Below are 20,289 nucleotides of genomic sequence, written 5' to 3' on the forward strand. Positions count from 1 at the left end.
AGATCTGGAACACTCCCAGGCCATTACTGCCTGAAGAATAATGACACCAGAAGCCTTTACATCCCATCAGAAAGTGAAATTATGGATATTCATTGTTAATGGACAATCAGGTTTATCTTTAAGGACGTCTTAAGTAATTTCTCTTGAATACTAATTATATAGCTAAGATGTATTTCAGGTGAAAGTTTTCTATTACTCTTCTCTTTTCACAGTAGCTTGTTCATTACAGAATAGGCCCATATCAGCAATTAACTCCCAGAGAGGCACTGTAATTACCAAGAGCAGTTATCATAGCATTACCAATAACACAGATTAGCAATAATCTCTCACAGTGCCCACATTTATGGACACATCATGGACTCCTCAGATTGGTATCAGGCTTTATTTTGGGTGTTGGCCCTGTTGATTAATATGCTTTTCTGACTTTAGAAATGGAGGTTTATTAAACCTGTTTACTTGCCAAATGTTTAGGACAAAGTATATTTCGGAATAACAGTCTGCCAGTGAGTAGATACTGTATTGTTGAAACAGGCAAAGGGAAGCAAAGCCGGGCTGTTACTGATAGGCGGTCAGCCAGGGGAGAGTTTGAACACTGCGGATGCTCATCAGTGTCGAGTGAAACTAGCTGCCATGGAGGAGCCAGGTGCTCCATAGATTCCAAAATGAATGTTCCCTTTGCGTACAGGGCAATTACCATAATGAAAAATGTCTTCAGTCTCTAAGTGCAACACATGTATAACACTTTCTCGTGGTGTTATTGGTACACACATTGACAACTTGACAAATAGAAAGGGAAAGACATTAGACACCAGATCTATTTATAGTAGCCAATCTACATTTATCTGAGTAATCATCATTTTATTCGCAGCATCATATCCCATTTCCAAGCTAATCCGAGACCCTACCTTTAACCTGACATTTCAGAAGATGAATCTGTGATATTTTCCAACTACAAGACTGCCTCACTTGGCAAGTCAAAGAAATGTCTGCGACTACCTTTGAATGGAGGCCTTTCTGGCAGGATTGCAGTCTTCAGGTAGACGTTTGACTGGAGCATTAAGAAGCACAAAGATTCAGAATGGAATTTTCTCCTCTCATGAGGTGACAGGTGTCTTGGTTTATCTAACAGCCGGGTGAATTTCCTGTGCCAGCATTCCCATTAAGACACAGTGTTCTTGGGAAAAAAAAAATCTCAATTTCAGAGACTGCCAGGCTGAAGATTATAGCCCAGTCTGAAACTTTCCCCTGGCCAAGGGGAACAGATAAAAGAGCAAGGCCTACAGTATTTTTCTGCTATCACTCGTAAAGATGTTATCTGTTACCCAAACAGTAAAATATCAACTGCAACCTCTATCTACAGTTTTCTCTGTGACAGAAAAATCTTGCACGCTGCAATCCTTTTCATTGAGGTGACAGCAGTATGAACACGCACACATGTGAACACACACACACACACACACACACACACACACACACACACACACACACACACACACACACACACACACACACACACACACATATATACATCTATCCTGATCATGCTGCTGATAGAGGCATGTCTGCAGAATAACAATATCTGTAAGAGGTTCTGTTTACACATTCGCCTCCCAGCTGAGCCATCCGCCATTAGAATGTGTTAGATGAGCGGCTCCACAGCTAAGCTTATCAAATCTAATGTGACGATCTGTTATGCATGTTGTACGTACATCCATCTCAGGCACTGAGCCTCAGCGACTGGTGTTCTCCACCCCTCCATCTAAAACATCAATATTTCGACATTTGTACATGGTGAACCTGATTCATATTCACTGAGACAAACAGGGGCACAAATGCACTCATACCATCACGCAAATACACTCACACATACAGCACACCACAAATATCAAATATCCACCCATGCTTTTTCTCAGAATATTCCCAAAATCACCAATGAGCAACATCTGCACAACCATCACATGCACATGCATAGGTATGGCAGTGCAGAAACCCAACATGCCATGCATGTGCACATACATGCTGTGAATTGATTTTTGCTAATGTGTTTATGTGTGCTGGTATTGAAAATGTTTATTGTGAGTCGTGTGTGATTTGTCTCATACTGATATGAAGGCACATAGTAAATGGGTTGAAGAGCTTGTAGCAAAGTATAGTCCCTGAGCGTTTCCTGTGTCATAAACAAAATGTAGACACACTGCACAATCAGTTTGATAGTAAAACAAACAATTGATCAATAGTTTTCCCTGCAGCAACTATTTTCTTCCTGAATATATAAAGTCAGTCTGCGTTTCAGTATCAGAACATCTGTACGTTTATGTCTATACTGTATGACAGTAAGCTTTATTCCCCTGACTTGCCGCAATATTAAAGCTGCATGACAGCATGCTCTCTCTACTGTAACTTGTGTAGTAGTGCACAAAAATCTTCCCTTTTGAGAGACTGCTAGCTGGCTGCCTCTTTGCTGACACCATGTCTCATGACTCGGCAAGCAGTCATCATTGCTGCGCTTGGAGGTGAGCCGTCCATTTGTATTCAGAACATCGCTTGGCACAGATGGCAGGCAGAATGAGTGGGAAGCCACCAGCGAGGCAGGTTACTCCTCTGTGCCTGTCGTACCCCCACCCAGTTGAGGCAGAGATTCAGAGGTCTAGTCAGTGTGGGCTTGTGTATGGAGTGTAATGATGTAGTAACTGTCTCTCTTCCACTGACAGCTGGATGCAGAGGCCAGTGATCTACTAAAGGAGCTGCAGAATAAACTCAACACTGTGCTGGATGAGCTCAGCGGAGTGTTTGGCTCCAGGTGAGCATTAGAGTGATTCAATGTGTGTGTGTGTGTGTGTGTGTGTGTGTGTGTGTGTGTGTGTGTGTGTGTGTGTGTCTGTCTGTCTGTCTGTGTGGGATCATTTTCATTAAGGATAACTTCTCCATTCATGTCTAGTTCTGTCAAAGAAATTGTACTACTTGACTGCTTATTTATTGGCAGACATGTACTCAAAATATAATTGACTGGAGCCCTTGCTGTGCACCATGCTGAGTGAGCACAGCAAGTTGCCAAACACCTCAACTTGAACAAAAGACACCCCTGCTCTTAACACCTTTTCAATAATATAGCAGGACCGGCAGGCATGAGCTAGCACCTCTTATGTGCTCTTAAGTTGCGTCAATGCTGCAGCCTGAAACATGGATCCGGTAACAAAGTGTTTCAAGGATTGTTGTTTTCCTTCACACAGTTTCCAACCTGTGATTGAGGACTGTGTGAAGCAGATGAACCAGGAGCTGGTTCAGATGAAAGGTTCGGCTAAAGGGTGCAACGCTGCCATGGATGCAGAGACTGTCCTCCGGCCTCTTATGGACCTTCTGGATAAAAAGTGAGTATATACTCAGCCAGCTAGTGTTTATAGCAATTTTCAGTCTTCAATAACTGCCACCCTCTTTTGCAAACCAACTGAAAGTCATCAATTCAAAAGTCAGAGGCTCAGCCATCCATTGAGTTTGAGAGTTGTGGCCTTAAAGTGATGTCAGAATAGGATTTTCGCCAGGTGAAGTTTACTCATGTGATGTGATGAAAGCAAATGGGGCAGGCTCAGTGAAATAAAAGAGCACCAGCCAGACCTCTAACCATGGAAAATGACATTCAAATACTGATAAATATGTGATATTTCTCTTAATCTCATCCAATTGAATGGAAACAATTCTAACAATGCAAATTTATTGTGGTCAGCTCAAGTGGAATCAGGCGATCATGTAATAACTGTGACAGACTGAGCCACTGAGGGTCCCCAGAGTCCCAGATTCACTGCATATCAGTTGGTTTTGGTCATTTGATCAACTGCAATGTGTTAGAAACCATGAAAGCACAATAACAGCTATGATAAGTCCTGCATTTAAGAGCTTCATTGTTTTAGTTAAAGCAACAGGTACTTATAAACTGCACAGAGATGGTAGGTGAGGTGCGTCTATCATTTTTCCAATCTAATTTACAAACCATGCCTGCTTACAGTATTTATGACAAATGCCTTGACAGCTGCTTTCCTATGGAAGCTGTGCTCACACGTTTCACACCTCCTCCAGAGCCATAATGGGAAACATGGTGCGTGAATTCAGTGTATTTAACATTACTTTAGTGGTAGTACATTAGTTTTCCTGGTGAACACACCGACCTCTTCGGCTATCGCAGCTGTGTCTCAGAGCGGATAGGCCAGGTGTTTGCAGGGCCAGCTGTTGCTGCGCTGTCCCTTCACACCAAGCTAAAAACAACAGCCGGGACTAACGTTACTTGTTTTGCACGGCTTTGAGACCAAACCAGGGAAGATGGCAACTGCAGGCCCAACAAACGGCCTGGCAGGCTGGCCAGTGCTGCCGCTGGCAGGTACTGGTCCAGTCCTGGAGCTGGGTCTGGGTCCAGCCCACTGGAGAATGAGGCCAAGAAATGCTCATGGAGGGAGAACAAGGCAGCAGCCTGCCCTGTGGAGACCCAGCCTGTCTGTTCTGCCGAGCCCGGCAGCAAAGAGCGGCTCCGGAGGAGGAGTGACCCCGAGATGAGCAGCAGCAGGCTGGGCAGGAGGGACTGTCACAGCCAAAGAGGTCTGTGTGTTCACAATCCGCTGTATCAGCACTGCCAAACCAACTGCAGGAAGAACAGACACAACCGGAGTGACACATAATATAGCCTCTATGCATAACTCAAGCGTTTCCCATCACAGCTCCAGAGGAGGAGTGACCCCCCAGAGCGTGGTTTCCATGGGAACTCAGCTGTCAAGGCTTTCACCGTACTGAAGCGGCCGTGGTTTCATACTGGGTTGGACAAACGATAGCTGCTTAAGAGGCCTAAAAGCATTTTTTTTTTCCCTCAGGAACATTATTAGGTTAATCCAGCCATGTGTATCACCCAATTACCAGTTTACACACTTAACAAAAGTGACTGTACAGAAGATTTTGTACAGTTGTTACTCTCAGTCTCTGAGCTCTCGGTCTAAAGACTGAAAAATAGAGAATCCTTTTTTCTACACCTCCTCCTCTAGTCACTATTTCTTTTTCTTTTTTTTATATATATTATAGAGACAGATATGCTGATTTTTCTTTTATCTGCCAGTTATATTAAAAGTGTTACTAGTGTTCAAACATTATATTACTGTAAAGGTGCTTGACTCAGTCATTAGATTTTTTTATTTCTTATTCCAGTTTTGATAAATGAATAAAAAATCTAATTGCTCAATAAAATGAATATAACAGTATAATAAACACCACGATTTCACATTAGATTTCAGAAAAACAAGGAGAGACCAGAATTATTTGTGAATGTCTATTAACTCAACCTAGGGACTGTATTTACTTCTGAGGCATTCTTGAAAGAATAGCGATGATATGGTTCGGCTGAGCTCTAGGAATCGCTCTCAACTATTTGTCAAAGCGACATCGAGGCCAATGGGGTATTACAGGGAATCCTCTTAATGATATGGAAATACCAAATCCTTCCTCCTGTCTCTGAGACCCTGCTTGCACAATAGGGTGAGATTAAAGCATAAAGCTGCTGCATTTATTCGATGAATCACAGGTGGTTTCTTTATTTAATCATATTATTTCTTAAGACGTCATCACTTGGAGCCTTCAGCTAGGATGGTTCATTTGGGATACATGCTTTTGACTGCTGACCTGACAAATGCTTTTCTTTTGCCACTTTGCAGTTTGATGTTATTTGCCAAGATTTGTGAGAAGACTGTGCTGAAGCGGGTCCTCAAAGAGCTTTGGAAAATTGTGCTGAATACCATCGAGAGAACAATCGTTCTGCCTCCACTGAATGACCAGAGTGTGAGTTTGATTAATTATCTGTCTTTTCCTCTTCTCTGTTACTCTTTTCATCTCTCAGCCTGCCCTCCACCTCCCTCCTCTTCTCCACCTGTCTCTCTCTCATTTCCTCCATCTGTTAAGCTCTCTCCCTCATAACACACAAATTACTGTACAGGAGATGAAACAACACGGCATCACCAAATCTGGTGGAGTGAATTTTTTCACACTGTTAATCCGTTTGTAGGAGACAGAGACATTTTTCACCTCAGGGGTATCTTATTTCTTCTGTGCTGTTGTTTTCTGCAGTTTCCAGACAGTTTTCCTCTCTCTGCCACTTGTGCAGATTTAAAATACAATAATGAGTTCATGTTACTTTATTCATTTAATTCAGTGTTAATTCAGTGTTTCCAACTTTGCTTCCTCGTAACAGAAATATGTCTCTCTCTCCAACAGCAAGGAGCTCAGATGATCTTCAACGCTGCCAAGGACTTGGGACAGCTGTCCAAACTGAAGGTAATTTTTGGATGAACCCAAGGATGTTGCTAATCTCATAACACAAACACTGTAAAGTCTGAACACTCTAATGTCGGATTGCACAGGGATTTCTCAAAGCTTAGCCTACTCGTTGTCATCTGAGTAAAACATGCATTATGCCTACACATACACTGAGATCTCTAATTATGCTGGACACGGATTGTCTATTATAGCATAAACAGTACATCTGAGGCATGACAGATAATACAGATGTACACTACAAGAAACAGAGCCTATGAATATGCATTTAAACATTTTTAAAAAGGTTTTTTTTGGCAGATATCCAGATACATAACTAATGTCAACATGAGTAACATCATGACAAGCTACCAAAAACATGAAATTGATGTTCATTTTTCTCCCATCCACACCTTAAAATTCTTAAATATACCAGTCAAGTCATTTCACACCTGCTCCTCATTGTACAGAGATTTACTTTTAGACAGTTGGATTATGTCATTTGAAAACAGGGTCATGTAAGCTACAGTAGTCTTTTACATTGTACAGTGTAACACAGTGTAACACCAGGCAGGCTGGTATCTAATTGCTGATGTGGCCGGAAGATGTTTAATCCCTCGAGCTCTGCGTAGTGAGGCGCTGGAATGGATCAGTGGTTGCAGTGTGGCTTCACTAACTGTGGTATGACAGTAGCTCAGAGAGGTATTGTAGCTTTGAGTCATAATGGGGGATGCAAACCCATGTGTGTGTGCGTTTACGTGCTGGTGTGTTCTTATTCGTGTTTGTGTTGGGTGTGTTATGCATGTAAGATGTCCTTTGAGGGAACTTTAGGGTCCTGTGCACGAGTACACAGATGGATGTGTTTCCATTTCCTCCCCAAAGCATTAAGTGGTGCATCATCCTCTTATTATTTATGATTAAGATTGATAATATTATCTGATACTTATATTGTATTATATTATATTATTAATGCATGTCTGTAACCTCATTTACTACAGGGGTTAACATGCAAAATGAAAACAGAGTGACCTTTGACCTATATAATGGTCGGGATTTGTGGAACAGCAGAGTCAGTCAAGCTGATATGTTGTTTGTCTGAAACAAATAATGCTGTGTGCTGCAGGACTGCTTTGACACCATCGTCCTTTGACCTTCTCAAATGCCATGGTCATTTCATGGCTGCACTTATCTGCCCAAGCAAATATGTAACAGGAGGATTTGTAGTGTTTTATCTGCTTTTCCTGGGAAGTTATTTCTTTTAAAGACTATATAATTCTGAACTGGCAAATAATAATATTGGAAATGAAGGTAAAAAATCTATTTGAGCCATAAAAATGAACCGAATCCAAAGATGGGGCCTTTTTTCTCCATTCAATAAGCACAGTGTCCATACATCTGGTGTTTTCATTAGAGAGAAGTGTTTCTTCCTGCCTGCAGCCTTTAGTTAATTTGGGGCTCACCATCACATTGTTTTCACGGGACAGGGACATTACTGGAACTGAGTCAATACAAATCAAGTGGGCCCAGTGCAATTTTGGCATCAAAAATAGACAACATCTTTGCGCAGATGTTGATTTAAGTGTTTTTCATCTCACAAATCTGTTTGAAACAGACTTGTGGTCGATTGAATGTACTGTATAGCATATTCTGAATAGAATGGAATAGTAAGCGTGTTCCATCTGCAGCCTCTAATTTGATGAAGCGCTGCACATTGTACACATTGTTTCTAATGTGGTTATGTTGATTAAATCTCAGCAACGCCGAGCTCATGCAAATGTTCACAGACTTGGCTACTTCATTGTCATTAACGCTGTGCTGGCGAATCATCTTAAGATTCCAAGTGTGTGAATGTGTCTTGTGTTGCTGTGTTTGACTTGATCTGATATCCCTCCAGGAACATGTCATCCGAGAGGAAGCCAGAAGTCTGACTCCACGACAGTGTGCAGCCATGGACCTTGTGCTTCCCACCATCAAGGTGAGTCTTATATATTTATTATGCTGTTGGCTGTTCAGCAAGAGACTAAACTTGACATTTAAAAAAGACAAGAGAGCCACGTAAGGTGTAGCAGAGCAGAGATTTGCAAATCAGAAATCCTATTATACTAGTATCCTAGTATACATGCTTGAATTTAAGTGGGCTGACAGAGTGGTAATGTTTATGTCTATCTGAGTGTATCTTAAACGGAGAAACGTAGTCATATGTGTGCGTCTTTTTAATTCCAATGTCATCAAACTAAAATGTTGAAAAAAATATTCTTCACTTTAACCTCAAATTATGCTGATGCACTCACATTAAAGTGCTTTCAACGTGCTTGAAAAAAATACCACTATTGTTTTAAAAACATGACACAGTGCTAATTTACACCCCTCTGAGAGATGCAACTAATATCCAAGATATTAGAAAGATGCGCAAAGCCTCTCAGCAAAGGAAAATGTGAACTGCAGCCCTATTAATTTACCACCACATGACTGTTTGTTAAAGGGATATGAGACAATTTCAAGACAAAGCCTCGGCTCTACAGGGACCAAAGGAGAGTTATGGTGAGGTGCCACTGGGGGAACAGTGCGTCATAAAGTGCCGAGAAAACGAATTGATTCTGCTGTCTCCAAGGAATCTACCTAGAGGTTTAGATCAATCATGTTGCTGGAATTCTTTTCATCAGTATTCCAGTGAGAACAGTCAATTAACGCAGTTCAGTAATGCCTCAGCAGAGTTGGCCAATCAGATTGAGAAAAGCTATGCAGACAGTAACCTGCATTGTATGTTTCACATTACAAGCACAACAGCTTTTTAAAGACGTAATCTGAAAATGACAGAAACATACAAAATATATGTGATTGACTTGCAGATATTAGACTAGCACTTCTAGAATTTTACCCAAAATGTGTATACTGTCCTAAAGAGCCAAACACACAAATGCAGTGGAACATGCCTGAACACATCACATAAGCAATGATTAGAAAGTCCATAAACCACTGTATGTAGATATACCACAGTTTATCTATTTGAATATTTGCCAGCAGTGCCTCAAGTGATTATCCCACTGAAAATATTTTATCCAGACTGAGCTCTGAACCTGTGAAAACTAATGGGTAGGATAATGGATAAATCCACTGGCCCACAGAGCATAGTTCATATTCAGTGCTGGACGAGGTACACAACTCCATTACTTGAGTCGAAGTATAGATAGATGGTCAAATAGTCCTCCAATGCAAGTGAACGTTGTGCTGTTATATTTCTACTTGAGTTAAAACACTGGAGTACTTGATTTTAAGTACATTACTTACAGCCTACATACACTGACTGGCTTGTAGAACTTGTAGAATAAAAAGCTTTTAGAATCTGCTTTGCTCCATTTGTATGTGTGTTGAGGAGCTCAGCCCTGACACAGAAAGCAGGGGAGATGCTGCAGTGTGATACCAAATTACACCAAAACATTACAAAGTACAGATCAAAGAACTGATACCGTCAGAACTTATCAATACTACAGTCTTAAATAATTTAGCACATGGTTTGGTACCCATCCCTACTCATAGTGTTGTCTTTATTTGACAATATTAAAACACATCTTTCTGAAAGGACTTTCGTAACATTAACCCTGCATTTTCGCAAGCTAACTATTTGTATGCATCAGCAGTGGATTCACAATTTGTCCAACCATAGCATAAAACCTGCTACTACTACAAGCACAGACAAACATGCCTCGATTTTCACCATAAGCATCACCACAACATGAAAGTTTAACAATACCTTGGCTTGTTGCCAGTGACCATTTGTGACAGAGAGCATTTTACTTGTAAATGTATTTATTGTTTGCTCTTGGCTGCACTTTAGATTGATGATAAGCAGTTTCTCCTTTAGTGTGTGGGATTTTATTTTCCTTCTCTTGATAAATTCCACCCATGAGTCACCCTGTGCATGCCAGATTACGTACAGTTCACGAGAGGCACGTGTCTGTCAAAGTTTGTAGCTCCTGAGTCATAAGTGAGACAGAAAACTCACCTAGTGAAGCGCGTGCCATGTATGTGTCACCTGGCAGTTATACATGATGTGTGGATGCTGCCTCTATCTAGTGTATTTCTATTTTTGTCCAGTGGTGTTATGGATGTGAGATTACTCTGCATCAACTTTTTAACTTAGATCACAACAGCAGACCCTACACTAACTCTGCAGACAGCCCACCTAACGCTCCTTTGTAATGTAATAGCAATGATCATGTGCTACAGAGGAGAGCTAGCAAAACACATAATAAGCCCAAAAGAATAAAGCCTACTGTATATAGGGTTTAGAAATGTGTCCTCAAGTACTTGAATTCATCTTCACTTCTTTTCTGCAACGCCTCCTTTCTTAATAAGATCTGTCCATGGCCACCCTCCCACCTTCCACACGTGGGAGTGGTGACAGCATTTGAAAAGAAAGCAAAGCCTTGTCTGTCCTCAGCCATCAGGCTTATCAGCACAAATGGGCATTAACCATCCAAGCATGGGTTTCAGGTTTAAATGCATAGTAATTAGCTACAAAAGTAGCCATTACTGCTGTCTCTTGTCTGGTCCCCTGATGTGACACTCCTCCTTTTAAAATGCATACTGTCCGTATAATCCTAGACTGCTCTCTCAGCCAACGGTAACCTGCTGTTGTGTATAAAGTTATTCCAAGCTTTCTGTTTACCTTTTACCTTTTTTTAAAGCAATATTTCCATGCTGGAGGAAACGGGCTGAAGAAAACCTTCCTCGAAAAGAGCCCCGATATGAAGTCCCTCAAATACGCTCTCAGCCTTTACACTCAACCTACAGATGCCTTGATCAAGAAATATATATGCACCCAAACCTCTCAAGGTAAGGAGCTCACCAAGGTCAGGCTCAATTAGATTTCATTTAACAGAGTGGATTTACTTCAGCATTCAAATGCTGAAAAACATTTGGGTTAAGAGCTTTTTCAGTCACCATAAAAAGAGTATCTCGCGGGTAGTTTCAGACTAAAGGAAAGCTGCTATAAAGGCAGGACATGTAAGCAAGATGAAGTGACGCTCGAAGATGCTCAGTGAAAGTGGCTGCAAAGGTGTGAAAAAAGTACAGATTGTGGATCATATTTTGCAGCAGCACTTTAACACCTTCTCCATACACGAGTCAGTCAACATATTCTCATTAAACCTGATTAAACTCTGGTATATTACATGTTTGCAGTCTTTCACTCCTACGTGTAATCATATACTCCTTACAGTGAAGTGAGAAATGAGAAGGAAAGCCTTATCAGCAAATCACTTGCTGCTTCTGTGGTATTTAGAATTGATTGAAAATAATGAGACTCCGGTCGCAGCTCATTTTATGCTCCACATTGTTCTGTTTTCCCATCAGTCTTAACTTCCTTTACATTATAGTATATATGTCCTGAGGATCACTCTGTGTCACTTTCAGGCTTCATATGTGTAGGTGAAATTGCAGTAATGCCAGTAATCCCCTCACTGTGTACTGTTTTTCTCTCTTTTATTGTAAATACAAACAAATTAGCAAAGTTATCTAGAGCATCTTCACATAAAACCAATGTCATGATACATTTATAAGATATATGTGTTGTGTAAATGTACAAATTCCCGGTTGCGCTCGCTCTCTCGCTCTCTCGCTCTCTGCTCTCTCTGTCTGTCCGTCATCACCAACCCACTTTCATGTTGTTGTCTCAGTCATCTGTCTCTATATGGAACTTTTTCCCCTCATCTCTCTCTGTAACAAGACAGAAATACCTTCAGGTGTCCGGAGAGATTCGAGAGGGAATTCAGTCCAGCGGGGCGTTGAAGCTTTAAGCTCCTGTGTGTTCATCCTTGCAGAACGCTGCATAGGCAGGCGGCAGGAAACAGAATGGCAGTGGGAGAAAGCCAGTCAGCCAGGCAGCCAGCAGGCCCAACCAGCCTTCTCGCTCTCACTGACTGGCAGATGGGCAGAGACGCACGGCGTTTCGCTGTGTGCTATTTTGAGATTGCTCGATGCGGTTCTCCTCTCTACCCCAAACCCATCCCATCCCCCCTCTGAGTTCACACCATGTTGTCACTCTCTATCTGAGGTGGTCTAATGTGATGTCTGTAAGTGGAGGTAGTGAGGTGGTTGATGTGCATTAGGTCAGTAAACAGTGTGGGGATGTGCTGATGCTTGATGTAGCGCAGTAGATACTGTTTCATTAATCACCTACCCCTGTGCTCTGGCAGTGACACATTTAGACCACAACATGCACTAGTCTATTCCTGCCAAGTGTGTGCTCTGAAGCATACATGTGTCTTTCTGTCTGTTTGGGAGCAAGCTGAGGTTGTATAGTGGCGTTATGCTTCAATGGACATACAGTGCTAACAAAAATAAACAAATCTTTCTTCACGCAGCAGCTTCTAACATAATCTTCTGTTGATTTGTCACTGTGTGTGGATTAAAGGCAACATCTTGGTGGTTTGAAACAGCAAATTCAATCAATTAAACTGCAACTCTGCAACAATTAATGCCAAATACTCACCTTCCTTATCTCAGTTAATCTGCTGACCCTCCTCACTGCCACCTTTGTCGTATCGACTTCTGCTTTCCTTTATCTTCCATATGTACATTCATCTTATTCGTTTTCTGCACTCGCAAACCGCCCCGTCCACTGTCTGCTGTGTGCGTGCCCATTTTTATTAGTTCTTAAAAGCGCTCTCCGACAGTGTCTCTGTCTCCAGTCAGAAAACATACAGAAACTGTTTATTTATTACATTTTTTTCAGCCAATAGCTGAAGTAAATGTGCTGTGGCATTGCTCGGTTAATTTCCCACAAGTCCAGGGCTTAATTGTGCAGCAGCAATGTTTTTGTGCCCTCCCTCAGCCTCTCAGGGCATCATTACAATAAATCAGGAGGCTTGTTTCTTCATTACCAGCCATAATAGGCACTGCATGTTTGGCACATATTGATTAGCTATTGGATCAACGTGCCCCGTCATCAGCCACACCGGCGCTTGCCTTCCAGTGTTGAACATCTGTTTGTTTCCTGGCTGGGTGAAACACAAAGCAGTGCTTAGAGGCAGCTGATATGGGCAGGACTCCCTGCATCAGGCGAAGTGAGACACATGGTCAGCAATCAATTCTAATTGTTTCCTGGCAGCAACATGTCCCTCTGTGATTGAAACTGTAATGCTGACGTTAAGTGCACTGGGTGCGATGCCCAAAAGGGTACTTCCTCTTTTACATGAAATGTTTTTGCTCTCTCTTTGTCCCCTTTCTACCTCCTTTCTGAGCATTCTCTCTGCTTTCATTTCCTCTTGTCTGCATGCAGTCAAAGCCAGCTTTTTGTTGGTATTTCTGTCGAGGTGAACGTTTTGACAATTTCATTGTGTAGAACATTATTCATTTAGCGATCCCTTCACACCATCTGCCTCCTCCATGGCCTTCAAACCGGCCAGATTATTTCATGTTCCTGTTTTTCTTCTTCTCCTTGTTCGTGTTCAGCCTCAAGCTAAAGGAAACCCTGGCTGTGTTTGCTACTGGGCTGCCATAGGGTGGAATCATGTCTAATCCCCTACTGTTTTTCTTGGGTTGAGTTTTTTCAGCTTTGACACGCAGTCAAGTGTTTATACACCACTTTTTGGATCAATTCCTGGATGCCTCACCTACAAAAAAAAGCTGTGCCCACAGTTTTGGATTCTGTCCTCTCTCTCTCTCTCTCTCTCTCTCTCTCTTTTACTTCTGTTTTCTGATCTCTCTATTTCCCTCCCCGGATCCCTCTCTGCCCCTCCTCCATTCTCTCTGATTTTCATTATGCCTCTCTCCAACTCTCCTGTTGTTGTTTTGGTGTGTGTCCAGCTCAGTCATCCAATGGATCGGTGGGGGAGGTGTCGATGCAAGTGAATCTCATCTCTCACCCTGGCACTGGAGAGCACAAAGTCAGCGTGAAGGGTGAGACTTTCCTATACTCAGACCTGCTTTTTTCCATTTCTGTTCAAATGTGTTCACACTTGCAAATGTTGAAAGACTCACCATGGACAGCTCACGGTGGTTATCTCATTTGTTTGATGGTGCTGATGGGTCATGATCAGCAGCGGCGTTTTATAGTCTTGGAGCTCACTCTGTTGAAAGAAATTAAGAGGGATTTTTTGATGACATCATTGAAATCATTTAACCAATCATATGTGGGAATAAGCTAAATATGCTTCCAAAAAGGAAGCCTGGCATACGCTTTTCATAAACCAGTATTAGTATTTGATGTGGATTCTCCTTTACTTTCCCCTGAACTACATTTTATCTACTGTGTCGCTGATGAATGATTTCTCTGCATTCCACAGTGGTTGCAGTGAACAACCTCATCTGGCAAACCAACGCCATGTTCCGGCCGTTTGTAGAGGTCAACGCCGTGGGACCGCACCTGGCTGACAAGAAGCGCAAATTCAGCACCAAGACCAAGAATAACAATTGGTCACCAAAGTACAATGAAACATTCCAGTAGTGAGTAATCATGCTTTCATCAGTTACAGAGCTGGAGAGAAGAGGGCGCAAAGCATTCTTCTTCTTCTTCTTCTTCTTCTTCTTCTTCTTATTATTATTATTATTATTATTATTAGTAGTAGTAGTAGTAGTATTTTGTTGAATTTTGCCTGCATACAGCTTACATTCTGTGTGCATCATTCTTTGCCTTATAAGCTGCTGTGCCTTCAAACTAGTATTCAGTCTGCTATCCTTCTTATTGTTCTAAGCGGTGGGCCGAATGCACTTGCTTTACAAGCACTTTAGCTCATTGAATTGAAACTGTTGAAGGATGTCAAGTGACTGCTGTAGCAATCTATAGGCTTGTCCAATCTTCAACACTGTTGTCCCCTGAATCAAGTCAACTATGTCACAGGACTGAAGTGATGATAGACTGAGTTGCAACAACACCGGCGTGATCAGTGCAGTCCCACTGCTGCCTGCATTTAAATGCACGTTGTCCTTTGAATTTTAAGAAGCTGTGATGTTGCCGGGGACAATGAGAAAACAGCCGAAAAAAAAAGCTGCCTCAGAATAATGGCTCATGTGAATTGAAACATTTCACTGCAGTTGCAAAACATGACTGAATTGTCTCATCGGAGCCACATATATAATAAGGAAATGTCACCCAGCCGCAGCCTCTTACGCTCACTGGCATGTTATATTCAGCTGCGAACAAAGCCGAATGTCAGTGTCCAAAAAGCAATTGTTTTGCAGTCAGTTCTACAGAAGGAGACTTTGGCCTTTTCATGAAGGCTGAACAATATTAATAAAAAAAGTATATCAAAGTCAATTACACGAGTACACTTTCAAGGGTCTTACTGAACTGTCATGTTGCGGTAAACCCTACATTTTTATTATCCAGGCAGGTTAAATCATTTCCCCTTTAAATACTACAGAACTACAGTAAAGTAAATTAAAGCATTACTGATTTAACATTGTGTGAAGTTTGACCTTTCTGATCTCTTGCGTCATTTCTCCCAGTGTTCTAAGTAACGAACATGGTCCAGAGGCCTATGAGCTGCACGTCTCAGTAAAGGACTACTGCTTCGCCCGCGAGGACCGCATCATCGGCATGACGGTCATCCAGCTCCGAGAGCTGGCAGACAAGGGCAGCTGCTCCGCCTGCTACCCCCTGATGAAGAGCGTGTCCATGGACGAAACTGGCCTCACCATCATGAGGATACTCTCTCAAAGGACCAACGACGAGGTGGCCAAAGAGTTTGTGCGTCTCAAGACAGACTCACGCTCGACGGAGGAAGTGTCGTAATGTGGAGCAAAAATGCAGTATTAAAAGAGTTGTGTTGTCTTAAGTGAGCGATAAAGAGGTAACCAGGAGACAGAGCGGTCGCAACAGTTGTTCGAACTCGACTGAAACAGGAGAATGAGATTGTCCAGAGAGCGGAGGAAGCCCAAATGTGGCCAGACGAGCAAGAGAGAGAGAGAGAGAGAGAGAGAGAGAGAGAGAGAGAGAGTTGTGTTTGTTCGTTTGTTTTTGTGCATGTGCGTAAAACATCTGTTGGAATGTTCATTTTAAAACTACAGTATGTACAAGTGTTTACTTACCGTATGCTTACTATTAAGTACTATATTCTACGAGTTATGTTAACGAGACATGAAATACCTTTTGTACAACATTTAGTCTTTTTGAACAGAGATTTGTTCCAATAAAGTGCCAAACCAGTGAAAAAAAGAACAAAACCAACGTATATGAATTATGGTGAACTTAGTATGTTGGAAATTTGCTCGATTATTTTGTCCGGTGTAAGTCATTTTCTGACCGTGTGGCATTTTGATTGTTGCAAAGTCTTTCATTTTGCACCCTTGTTTTTTGGCTTCACGTTTCTCCACACAGCACTGTTGTGCATGTCCTCTTCTCGGTCATGTCTCTCCCATGATTCCACAGTGACCACCGAGCAGGGTCCTGTCCCCTTGCCTTCAAACTGTTTGTATTTTAAGTCGACCTGAAAATAGACCATGTTTTTTTAAATGGCGATGACTGCTATGTAAACCTTCATAGGTGTTTGTAATTTTATAACCATGACAACAATGACGACAGCCTCCAGTGCTAACAGTCTTAGCAGAAAGGATGGAAATGTTTTCTTTTTCTTTGGCTTTTTTGTTCGTTCTTTTTGGCCATCAGCTTCCAGCCTTTCTGAATGACCACTGTGAACATGAGCTTTGGAAGGCAAGCTTACATGACATTGCGGACAGTTTGATATTATTGTTTCATATTTTTCCGATAACTTTGTTCCTGATAAACTGCCAAAGTTATATAGAATATTTGTACAAAAGCAATCCATTACATATATGAAGATATATATGTACATGTGATCTATTACTTTTTCAATGCTTAATATTTGATTATTGATAGGGTGGTACTAAGACTTTATTTTTTTTATTTCCTGTGAAGCTGTTAACCAATATGAAAGTTGCACATGTTACTTTACACATTAGTTATATCAGCTTCTGTCATTGAAATTATTTTTCTTCATAAAGGAAAGAGTCTAACATTTGGTAAATATGCAACATTCCTATGTATTGCACTGATGGCGAATTGTATGTCATGTAAATATATTTAGTGAGATATTGTACAAAAGTCTACTTTTCTTCAATGTGCATAAAGTATGTGCAAATGTGTTAAAACATCTGGGTCATTTTGAACAATTTTCCAGTCAGCATACCTTTAATGCCTGGCACTGTGGCTAACCTGTTAGCTATTATTCATACAAACTCAAGGCATCTGATTTCTTCGCGTTTTGTGTTGACATCTACAATATAACAATGAAAAGAAGTCATCTGCTTTTGGAGAACAGTTCGGCAAAGTTTGCATGCTGGTCTGTCATGTTTAATATGACGTAGCCTTGGTTTGTGTAATAGAACTGTTTACATTGTGACAAATTGTGTCAGTTGCAAAGTCTCAGAGTCAAATCAATGCCAGTAAGAAAGAAAGAACAAATAGGCTGCATTCAATGTGAAAATCACTTTCCCTAGGCTGCAGATCGATTTGCTCCCATGGTGAGTACTTTAAGGTGATCTCCAGTGCAACCACTGCGAAAATGACATAAACTTTTAAAAGTACTCCATCAATTTAGCAAGACATTTATCTAACACTGTCTTTCATGATGGACAGTGAAAACATGGAAAGGATCAAAACCGGTGCATTAGAGTCAGAGATATTGTCCTTTTTATTACACACATTCCTCCCTCCACAATTTAACTCAAGCACACACACAGTTTGATCAGTGGTGTGTATGTGTGTGTTATGCTAGTAGTGGCTAACATACAGTAGCCTCAGGCTGAGAAACAGGCTCCAGAAGTCCGGTAAGCTCACTTCTGTCTAACTCCTCTGTCTTCAGTCCCTACTGAAGTTGATTCATGATGTCACAGGGCAATCAGACAGGCTTTACACCATTTGTCCACAGACACACACCATGCTACTCAATACAAAAGGTTTCAAGAGTGACTTCCTCTTCACCTACTGCATAGAATTTTCCTGGTGGTGTCTGCACATGGTATCTGAGGCGGTTTTGCCTTTTGGTTCTTACTCAAGATACAGTAATCCTTTGCACTGAACACGAAGGCTTTACTTTGTCAAAGTTTCTCTTTTTTGTGATTTCATGGTGGCTGAGATGAGTGTTTTCAGATCAGTTCCGCTCTACTTACTGTCAGTCATTCGACACCCACAGGAGGAAATGCACGTCTGTGGCAGGAAATAATCCCTCAAAAACATGTCACCTACAAAACTTAAATGGCACATTTATGTCCTGTTATCTGAGCCATCTGTGTTACTCATTTCTGGCTAAATGTGAGAATGTAGCCTTAAGCTCAGCACTGAAAACTCCAAATGAAATGAGTCAAATTGTGTTACAGTTCAAAATGATGCACCAATATTATTTTACAAAACCACTGCAGAAACCACATGCAGTAAGAAATAACTTGTACAGAGATAACAGAAAAATTGTAGCCACAGGTGGTCCCTTGGTCAAATGCTCACACAGTGGATCTAATCAGCTGCAACCAGGACACGGGAGAGCCAGACAAAGTAAGTCCATTTATCACTGTTTGGTCTTTTCTTTCCAGCTGTATTGGAAGGAGATAGGGAAAGAAAGAAATGATATGAAGAGATCCAGAGGAAAACAAGGGTGTGATAGGACACTGAAGATGGGGACTCTATAGAAAAGACAGAAATGGTTGGAATATTTGGGAAACATTTTTAGTCCTGAGTTGTAACGCTTAGAGATTTCAGTGAAATTCTTTCACACTGACATGACAACACCGCTTAAGTTTAAAAGGGAACATGTTTCCCCACAGGGGTTTCATTACAGATTAATAATGATACATTTGTGTTGGATATTTCTGTGTTTTTACTCTACTGTGTAATTAGATGCATGACCATCTACAGAATCTTTCAGCCAGTGTTTCTGCAATGGAAATCCTATTTTTAACACCCTTTAACTGAGGTAGATAACAGACGTGTACAGATAAGTCAATGTATGTCTAAGAGACTGTTTTCACAGTGGACATCACACAAGTGTAACACATTTTCTAAAATTTCCTTTTCAGACTTAGATATTTAGATAATATTCAGATATTTGACAGCTCAGCACAAATAACTAAGTATCTATTATGTAAATAATTCAATATATATATATATTTTTTTTGTCTTTTTTATTGCTGCTTGGACTTCATGGAACTGAGCCTTTGTTAATGAACTTTGTTTTACCTGTGCTTTTCCTGCTATGACAAGTCCATCTGCCATGAAAAGGCTCATTTATTTACTTATTTTTTTAGTACATTAGCCAAATGACATAATTACACACACACACACACACACACACACACACACACACACACACACACACACACACACACACACACACACACGCACACCCACACACACACACACACAGAAGCAACCAAAAAAAGAAAAGAGTGTGCCTCACACTGCGTTTTTCTGCTCATACTATTACACCTGCAAATACAACCCATGACAAAGCGACTTTACAAGCTCACATGGTCAAATGCAGTAGTGCTGCATTTTTACACTCTGCTTTATGAATTTGAGAAGATCGACACTTCATATGCGTCCTAAGCAGTAAATATTGGGCTGTTCAGCCAGCAACAGCATTAGCTTAGCTCAGCACAGCTGACACAGCAGAAGTTGGTTGATTTTATCCAAAGGTCAAAAAGTCTTCCAAGCAACTAAAAATTAGCCTCTATCTCTTCTTTAAAATCGGCACAAAAAGCAAGGTGTGAAAATATCTGCACAAAATAGTTGTCACATAAGCCTCTGCAGCCTATTGTTTTCCACCCGTGTTTTTGCATAAATTAAACAGATATGAATAGTTAATTAGTCTGCTTTCTAGGTGTTGGTAAACTTCTCGTTGTTACCTTTGGACAGAGCCAGGCTAGCTGTTCCCGTTTCCAGTCATTCTGTGAAACTAAGCCAACCAGCTGCTGGCTTTAGCTTCATGTTTATTGTACAGGCATGAGAGTGGTATCAATCTTCTCTTCACACTCTCTGCAAGAACACAGTTTAGT

The 20,289-nt window shown here is 41.2% G+C and overlaps 1 protein-coding gene across 2 annotated transcripts in view; it reads left to right on the forward strand.

The window, feature by feature from the left end:
- Positions 1-17,391, forward strand: part of LOC139334962 (protein unc-13 homolog C) — a 99,005-nt gene extending 81,614 nt beyond the window's left edge. For both annotated transcript variants that reach the window (XM_070968283.1, XM_070968275.1), the window contains 9 exons: positions 2,712-2,800; positions 3,231-3,368; positions 5,685-5,808; positions 6,241-6,300; positions 8,174-8,254; positions 10,968-11,115; positions 14,089-14,181; positions 14,568-14,727; positions 15,730-17,391. In XM_070968283.1, the coding sequence (XP_070824384.1) occupies positions 2,712-2,800; positions 3,231-3,368; positions 5,685-5,808; positions 6,241-6,300; positions 8,174-8,254; positions 10,968-11,115; positions 14,089-14,181; positions 14,568-14,727; positions 15,730-16,015 (1,179 nt within the window). In that variant the 3' untranslated portion in view covers positions 16,016-17,391. The remainder of the gene's footprint in view (positions 1-2,711; positions 2,801-3,230; positions 3,369-5,684; positions 5,809-6,240; positions 6,301-8,173; positions 8,255-10,967; positions 11,116-14,088; positions 14,182-14,567; positions 14,728-15,729) is intronic.
- The last annotated feature ends 2,898 nt before the right edge of the window (positions 17,392-20,289 follow it).

This window comes from Chaetodon trifascialis, chromosome 1 (assembly GCF_039877785.1).
Source record: "Chaetodon trifascialis isolate fChaTrf1 chromosome 1, fChaTrf1.hap1, whole genome shotgun sequence".
NCBI lineage: Eukaryota > Metazoa > Chordata > Actinopteri > Chaetodontiformes > Chaetodontidae > Chaetodon > Chaetodon trifascialis.